A 9619-nucleotide genomic window follows, 5' to 3' on the forward strand; every position below is an offset into this window, starting at 1 on the left:
ATTAAATGGTTAAATGACCTAACCCAGTGGTGGAATTCAGCAGGTTCTTACCAGTACATACAACCCTGTTCTTGGAATATCATGAGCTCTGCAAACCAGTTATTAGAAATTGGCTTTTGGAGGCTATAATACCATTGGGCCAACCTGGTATGCTATTAGTGAGAAAACCTTTCTTGTTAAAAAATGTTTTAATCCCACCACTACTAATCTAACCCTACCAGGGGAAAAAGAGAGAGAGAGAGAGAGAGAGAGAGAGAGAGAGAGAGAGAGAGAGAGAGAGAGAGAGAGAGAGAGAGAGAGAGAGAGAGAGAGAGAGAGAGAGAGAGAGAGAGAGAGAGAGAGAGAGAGAGAGAGAGAAAAATCTGGACCTCACTTTTGATATTCATTTGACCTCTTCTGCCCACAAATCAAAGATCTGATATTGAAAATTGCCAAGAAAATAAATCTACTAAAATCAAATGCAGGCACAGGCTGACAACATAAAGAAACTATTTCTAATTACCCTCTACAAATTATTCAAAAGAACCAAACTTGACTACACTTTAGAGCATTAGAATACATGAATGAGACTGCAAGAGACCATATATTATGTCCTACACTAGGCAGTTCCATGTCCATTACCACCTATCATCCCCATCTTATCTTATAACAATCACTAGTTTCAGGACTTACTACATGGTTACTAAGTCTATTCCATTCATTAACCACTCTCTTGGTAAACTAGTTTTTGCCTATTTCCTTCTTAACCCGTAAAATCCAACGACCCCTCAAATCAATTCATCTCTGATGACGAATTTATGACCGCAAAATCAAGTCTTACCAAATTGAATAAAATTGTTTAACTTCTTTGGAATACTCAGACGCATCAGCCAAGACACATAAAAATCATATACCCACTCTAGGATGGCCATGAGAAAGGTCGGAAGTTGTAGATCTGGTGCGAGAATCAGTAGCGGCAACTTTTACTACCAGACTCGGGGGGGGGGGGGGCGTGCTACAGTGTGCTCAGACGATCCTGCACGATGGTTGGTATCAGCGCAGTTTGGTTTCAAGCATCTTTTGCACCAGATAGATAGAGCAACTTCTTAGGGACACCATAAACGTGCAGAAAAAATTATTTGGTGGATTTGGCGACGAGGAAGAGTGGTTGAAGGTGTACGAGTCTTTCTGTGCATAGCTGATTTTGTACACACTACTGCGTAATGGATCACTGTCACTTGCATACAAAAGCTTCCTCTTAGTTCCTTGAGGCATGTTGACACTAATATCACACTGACTGAGGTAGATAATTCCGATAAATGAGATGCAAAAAGCACTCCCGAGTCACCACATGTACCAACGCTCTACCACGTAGAGCTGATGGCCAGGGGTGGTTGCTGCTGATTGGCCCCCAACTCTTGGGGTTGGGGGGTGGTCCCAACACTTCTCACCAACTGGACAAAAGAACACAAATACATACCTCATCTCTACATCAACAACACTCTAATACCACACAAAAACACACCGAAAATTCTTGGTGTAACATACGATACATCCATGTCTTTCAAACAACACCTCACAAACATAAAAAACAAATGCACACCTAGACTTAACGCACTTAAATCAATCACTGGAACAACATTTGGACAAAACAAAGAAACTAATATAACAATATACAAACAATGCATACGCTCAGTGATGAATTATGCGAGTCCTGCATGGGCTCCTAATCTCAGTGAGACACACCACAACACCCTTCAAATCATACAAAACAAAGCCCTAAAAACAATTACAGGCTGCACAAATACATCACCTACAGACCATTTACACCATGAAACAAAAGTCCTCAAAGTCAAGGACCACCTCGACATGAGAGGCACACAAACACTTGCTGCAGCCACCACAAACACATCACACCCGCTACACTACATAGCAGAACACCCACACACACCAAGAAACATTAAAACTACACCCAAAGACCTTTATTACGCACAGATACTCTCTTCTCTTCCTCCACAACCACCAAATACCAGCCTCCGGAAACATATTCATAATCATATCACTCACCGCTCCATTAACACACTGAAAGACAACACACTGCTGCATGCCAGACCCCCTGATATCCACCCTTCTGAATCCTCTCTCCCACGAAAGGACAGAGTCCACTTGGCCAGACTGCGATGCGGTCACCACCCAGCACTTCTAAGCTACCAGAAGAGGCTGGACGACCGTGTTGTGAACAGCTGCCCAGGATGTAACACTTCACCTCATACCATACAACACATAATGGAAGACTGCATTATACACAATCATGCACGCAAACAACACAACATACACTCTATAAAGGATTTGTGGGAAAACCCAGTTTCGGCTGTGGCCTTCCTTGGGGAGACGGGACTGCTCGGACAGACAGTCTAGGGAACGACAACAACAACAACAACGCTCTACCATGTGTATGGTAGCATTCTCTGGGCAGTGTTGATAAGTCAGACAAACTTCCCTAAAAGTATGGAAGCGCTACCAAATCTAGCGCGATTTCTGTAAGGGGTTGAATATCGTGCCGCCCAGGCGGCATATCGGTTCTCCCCAGTGCTGCCTCCCGGACGGCATATCGGAGTTAACGGGTTAAACCTAAATTCATTCAACTTAAATACACTATAAGTCCTGCCCTGCTGTCTTAATATGATGACCTTATCTACACCACCATTTGAATACCTCTATTTGATTGCCCTGCACTCTTTGCCCTTTCAAAGAGTAAGTTAAGATGCCTAAACCTGTCTTCATAAAGTAAATTTCTAAGCACTTGTATTAATTTGGTCATTCTCCTCTGACCCAATTCTAGTGAATTAATATACATTCTATATAACATCATGATTCCCAACAATATGCAATACAAACTATACAAAATAAAACTGTGTAATAAAATAATTCACCAAAAATACCCTCCATAGATCACCTGTACACAGAAATCAAAATCCTCCCCACAGAATACTATATGAAAATGATGGGTACACATTTCTGTGCTGGAGCCCTGAATCCCACTCACCCATCTCATCTTATCACACAAACAGTATCAGCTAAACATAAAAAATTAAACACCAGCAGCTTAATCAAACATAGAGAGTAATCCAGCACCCATAGCTGCCATAAATACGTACCATGACAGAAACAAGAGGTGTTCATTAAATGTTGGTTTGACAGAAGATGCAGAGGCAAAAGATAGGAGAAATAAAGCTTGGAAAAAATGGAGAAAAAAATTTAATCTGGAAAATGGCAAATATATATCAACTATAGAAATGAATATATAAAACTGCGCAGAAAGGAAAAAAGAAACTATGAAAAAGATATCATAGAAAAATGTCAAGATCAACCCAATCCATTCTATAGATATGTGAATGGTTAAACTTAAAAATAAACAGGAAATGGAACTACGCCAAGGAAATAAAGAATGCACAGAAGATCTAGAAATGACTGAAGTCATGAACAATCACTTCAAGTTGGTTTTCACTAGAGAAAAAGTATAGCATTGGGACAAAGGAAGTGAAGTGCAATCTCCCCCCATGAGGGAAATAATAACAACACAAAAAGAAATAATGGAGCAATTAACAAACCTTGACGTTAGGAAATCACATGACCCAGATGGAACTGCAAACTGGATACTAAAAGAATGCAAAGAAGTACTAATGGGCAAAATATACAAAATAAGTTGTTCACTCAAAGAAGGAAAAATACCAAAGGACTGGAAAAATGCCAACACTGTACCAATATATAAAGGAGGAAACAAGGAAGAATCAACAAACTATAGACCAGACTCCCTAACAAGCACTGAAGCCAAAATCTGTGAAAAAATTATCAAGAATAGATGGGTAAAACACCTGGAAGAAAACAACATAATAAACTCGAGACAATTTGGATTCAGGCAGGGAAGATCATGTGATACAAATTTAATCTGTTTCTACTCAACTCTAATAGATATAATACAAGAAAGGGGATGGATGGGCTGATTGTGCTTTCCTAGACTTACAAAACGCCTTCAACAAAGTACCACACGAAAAATTATTTAAAAAATTGGAAAACATAGGAGGGATGCAAGGTAACGTACTAAACTGGATGAAGGATTTCCTGCATGGTAGGATAATGAGAGTAGTGCTCAGAGAAAAGTGTTCAGGTTGGGAGGTGATTAGTGGAGTTCCACAGGGATCTGTATTGGCTTCAATAATGTTTGCTATTTATGTGAATGGCATGGATGAAGATGTGGAATGTTACACGAGCTTCTTTGCAGATGATGCTAAATTGTTGAGGAAAGTGAAAACCAAAACGGACTGTGAATCACTACAGAGAGACCTAAACAAAGTTTGGAAATGGAGTCAGAAGTGGGAAGTGGATTTCAACATTAAGAAATGTAGCATAATGGAGTTCAGAAAAAGTAAAAAATAATAATAATAATAATAATAATAATAAAAATAAAGAATATCAGACAATATAAAATTGGAAGAATGGAAGTAAAGAAAGTGAGATCTGAAAATGATCTGGGAGTAATTATCTCAAACAACTTGTCCTCTGATAAACAAATAAACAAAATTCTTGGAGAATCCTATAACTTGCTAAGATCAATAAAAGTGGTGTTTACCATTTGGACTAAAGGGGAAAAAAAAAAAAAAAAAAAAATAGTCATACTAATAAGGCCTAGACTGGAGTATGCTGCAACATTATGGTCGCTCAGTACCAAATAGAATATATTAAAATTGAAAGAATCCAGAGAACAACCACAAATATGGTCCTAGCACTTTCAAACTTGTCATATGAAAAGAGACTGGCTAAATTGAAGTTACTGACTTTGGAACAAAGAAGAGAGAGAGGCAACCTGTGGTGAATAGAGTCCGCCACATGTGCGGATCCCAGTACAAAAGTAAAAGAGGAGAAAGATTTGGGAGTCTTGATAAAAGACAACCTGTCACCTGACAGACATATCAGCTGCAGACAATTAAAGTGGCATTTGACTATTGACTATATGGATGAGGGGATGATGAAAACACTCTTTGAAACCCTGATATGTCCATGACTGGGATATTTGTCAGTAGTATGGTCCCCACACAAAGTGAAGGATATAAGCAAGATTTAGAGAATACAAAGGGCAGCAACCCAACTGGTCCCCAGCCAGGCAGATAAACCATATGAGGAAAGACTAGTACTGAGTCTACCATCTTTGAAAGATCAAAGAGAAAGAGATGATATGATCACAGTGTTCAGGTTACTAATGGGGACAGGTTGCATCGACCGAAGAGATCTACTGATTTAAGAGGTCTTGGGAGTAAATCAAGAAAGATTACATGTTTAAAGGATGTGAAGAAATGCAATTTTCCATATACAAGCATAAATGTGGAATAGCTTAGAAGATGACATAGCCCAAGCTCAAACAATACAGGTGTTCAAATCTAAACACGATAATTGGAAATCAAGGATAAAGATTAAGTTGGAACTGAATAAGAATTTGAGGCTAGGTAAATTAGAAAATCACAAAATAGGAGATGGGACCCAATGAGCATCACTCCTTTCCTGTATACTACAATTAGGTAAATACAGTGGTTCAGCACTGTGACTGAGATCAGTTCTATTCCAGTATCATGCAAACATATTTTTCACTTCCTTCTTTTTTGCATTTGAAAGATCTATTTAATTTTTAGAATGGTTATGTTAGATTAAGTTAGGTTAGGCTATATTAGGTTAGAAGCTATTGGACAACATAAGTTTCACTTTACATATGTATGACCAGGGAATTTCACTCTGAGGAACCTCAAACTTCATGAAGTAATCAAATACAATATTTCTTCTCTGAGTGACCTACAATCCTACCCATCAGTTACAGCCACTACTTGGGAGCAGTGGATCTGCAAGAGACTTGAGACAATGAATTCATTGAGTGAATGATTACAACTGAATGCCTAGATGTAGTTGTCACTTAACTTGGGGCCCCTACTACCCACAGCCACTTACCCGAATGAAACGAGACCCTCCCATTAACCACTTCAGTACGATTAAAATTCTTGTGTGCAGCGTCAGCTGCATCACACTACTTGCATTATAAAATATAAAGTCACTGCTGTATTGCTTGTTCTCTTCTACTCCAAGTAATAATAAACACAGAAAACATGATCAAACCAGTTCACAGAATCCAGGGGTAACTCATGTACTACAAAGAATATACATAATCAAGAAGCCGACACCAGCACCCTCATGTTCCAACTCGCACCTATTGACGCCTACGTAGGCATCATCGTACCAAAGTGGTTAACCTAGTCCCAAATTCGGTAAAATTTTACTTTCGACCTTTGTTGGAATATAGCAATACAAAATTAAATAGTAATTTTGTAAATTAAAATGTATGAACGTAATATACAATTTTGTGTGCGGAAATGAAAATAAAAATAGTTGCTAAAACAGATTTCTTAGTAACGAAGTTGTGTACGACGAATGGTACGCCATGTTTGTTATGGTAGTGCCGACGTCGGAGAAATGAAAGGACGATAAATTTGTCTAAACTAAACTAACCTAACCTAACCTAACCTAACCTAAACTAACCTAACCTATGTTTAATAAATCATTACCTGCAAATTAGATATCATCCGGCTGGTCCTCGTCGTCGTGAGAGACGTTGGCGGGCTTTTCAACCACTCTCTCAGCTTTTGTATGGCTATATTCCTCCAATGGTCGAAAGTAAAATTTTACCGGTTAGGTTAGGTTAGGTTAGGTTAGTTTAGTTTAGTTTACTTTAGTTGAGACAAATTTATCGTCCTTTCATTTCTCCGACGTCGGAATCTACCATAACAAACATGGCGTACCATTTGTAGTACACGACTTCGTTAATTATGAAATCTGTTTTAGCAACAATTTTTATTTTCATTTCCGCACACAAAATTGCACATTACGTTCATACATTTTAATTTACAAAATTACTATTTAATTTTGTATCGCTATATTCCAACAAAGGTCGAAAGTAAAATTTTACCCCAAATTCCCTAAAAATTAAACAACACTATCATTGTTGTTTATAGGAATTCTTTACTGATAATAATTTCTTTAAATACATATATCCCTTCAGTGCAAGAAAAAGAAGAAATTGAATATATCATATGAAAGTAAATATTTATTTTATTTAAATATTACATCTTTCTCTTGATATCAGTCCTAGAGAAGACCAAACTGAACCTTTCTAGTTTCTCATGACCTTGGTTTCAATACTGAATCAGATATACAATTCAACCTCCACTGATTTTGTGACGCATTTAGTTTTTAGATAAAACTGTTGTATCAAGGCCATACCTCGAAAACGCTAATGAAAATCTAAATCTAATTGTTCTTGAATGTTATTATTATGGTTGACGTATTATCGTATAATCAACCACGAAATTCCTTAATTGTGGCTTTAAATGCTAAATTTAAAATGAACAAGTTTAATGAAAAACAAAATTATCCCACATTATATAATTGACCTGATGTGAAATACGATTATATTTAGTAGTTTCATACACTTCGTAATGAAGTACTGATCACAAAAATAATTTCTCAGCTACTACTTACCTAGATTTACCGACTCCACTTTCCCCTATTATGAGAATTTTAAGTGTTGTGAGAATATCCTGATCTTGCATCCTGAAAATGCTTGTTTACTCCGTCTTTGTTTAGACTTAATGTTTAACTCCTGTCATTCACTCAAGTGTTCATGTACGAAGGTAACCGATGGAAATCTATTCAATGAGACTAGAACGAGCAGTTGTTCGTGTAAATAAACAATATTTTACGTAACACTAGGAACACAATTTACAAGAAATACTTTTATCAATAAACATCAAGATGTACAGTGCGTATGATCTAATTTTCTTTGGAATAGGTATGACTGTATGAGGGGGATTTCTTTCGACTGAATAGAATCAATCAGCGCTAACTAGAATGGGAAATTTCATCGTTCACTACTGTACTTGGCAAAATGCCATTACTTAGAAATAAGTCAAATAATATTAAGCTCCACGTAATGATCATCCAAACTGTTTGGCTTTAGTATGGTGCAAAATGTTTAATTTTAATTCGTTTCCTCTGATACATTTTGTAACGACCAATTTGGATTTCGTCAAGGGAGAACAGTGGGCGATCTGTTGAGTTGTAGTAGTTTTAGTTCGGAACAACGGCAGGACAAATGAAAATCAACACAAAATATCTAATCTCTTTCTTTTGGTAATTAGACACAAGGTGCGACACTAGAAGTGTCACATGAGAAATATAGGTGAAGCTAGGACTAAGCCACAGCTTAGTGGAGCTTATGGTTGTAGCTGGACGTGGAGCCTAACGTTAGCGAGGCGGTAGCAGATGATGACGGCGAGGCTCGATGGGACGGCTAGAAGATTGGACGAGGATATGTTGTTGTGTGTGCTGGTCGGTACTGTTCTGCCCATCTCGGCGAAACGCCGACCTTTTAACCCATTAAACTCCGATGACGTCATATTTTTCTGGTGTTTGATAAAACATTTTGGTGTTTTATGATTTTTTGTTTTATTTGACCAAATGACAAGAATCTTGTCATCGGAGTTGAATGGGTTAAGGGAGGCTGGCGGGAACGTGAGGAGCTTTCCAAGTTCCTGATTGGCTGACCGCTGGCTGGCAGGGACACCCTTGCGAACTACGCTTGCCAATTACAGGAACTTGGAAAGGCTAGTTCCGAAGATTTCTTTGATCAGTGTGTGACGGGTCGTAGGATGCATCACGTCACTACAGTGTTGTATAAAACAATGAAAAAATTATTTGTAATTGGAGCAGGATATATTGTAGGTGTTCTCTTGACTAATATTTTTATTTTTTCATGTGTCATTTCACTTTTAATGAGAAAATCCACTCGCTGGGAGCAGTTTATTTTCTTTGTTGCGAGTTGCTGTTTGAGTGGCGCATAGAGGTTTATTGTCACGAGTGTGTGATTTCCTAGTTAGTTAGTGGGGTCCTCCAGAGCTCTGTTTTAGGGTCCATTTTATTTTTCGTATATGATGATCACCTAACTTTGTCAGAACATGATGCAAATTAATTTACGGTGATTTGAGACTTTGTTTTTATTCATGTTTATTGATACAGTGCATGGTTACATCAGAAGGGGTGCACAGCTTGGCAGTGCACCTGCTCAACAAAAATAGCGTGTTACATCTTTGAAAACAACACATTTGTTAGCAACACAATGTCTCCTAACTTGATATGAATGCGTTGGGTGAAAGTGCGCGAGAGAGATAATCCGACAAGCAGTGTACCTGGTTGAAGTTTACAGCAAAGGAGCAACGCTTGTTGGGTTCCGTCTCCTATTCTCAAATTTTCTATCATACTGTGATGTGAATGTGATGGACGAATTTACTTTAAGTGCGGGATGATAAGAAAGACCGTTGACACTTATGACCCGAAGGGTTAGGAGGCGCGGGAGCATTAGCACCACTGTAGTGGAATGCTACTACATATATTATAAGAGTATGTCCGCGAGAGAATGTATAATGAACTTTCCAATCACATTAGGGGTTCGTTATTGTAATTATAATGCGAGTCTAGCTGAATAAGGCTGCTGTCTTGGCAGCGGAACACAAGAAGGGCATTTTTATATTTAGGAACACCGTGT

The 9619-nt window shown here is 38.2% G+C and overlaps 1 protein-coding gene across 1 annotated transcript in view; it reads right to left on the reverse strand.

Moving 5' to 3' along the window:
• The window catches only part of LOC143038819 (ras-related protein Rab-18-like), a 92638-nt gene extending 84869 nt beyond the window's left edge, over nucleotides 1-7769 (reverse strand). Inside the window, exon 1 of the mRNA XM_076208388.1 lies at nucleotides 7558-7769. Coding sequence (XP_076064503.1) covers nucleotides 7558-7628 — 71 coding nt within the window. The 5' untranslated portion in view covers nucleotides 7629-7769. The remainder of the gene's footprint in view (nucleotides 1-7557) is intronic.
• Between the last annotated feature and the right edge of the window lie 1850 nt (nucleotides 7770-9619).

Source organism: Oratosquilla oratoria, chromosome 25 (genome assembly GCF_046742065.1).
Source record: "Oratosquilla oratoria isolate Oo_2021 chromosome 25, ASM4674206v1, whole genome shotgun sequence".
Taxonomy (NCBI): Eukaryota; Metazoa; Arthropoda; class Malacostraca; order Stomatopoda; family Squillidae; genus Oratosquilla; species Oratosquilla oratoria.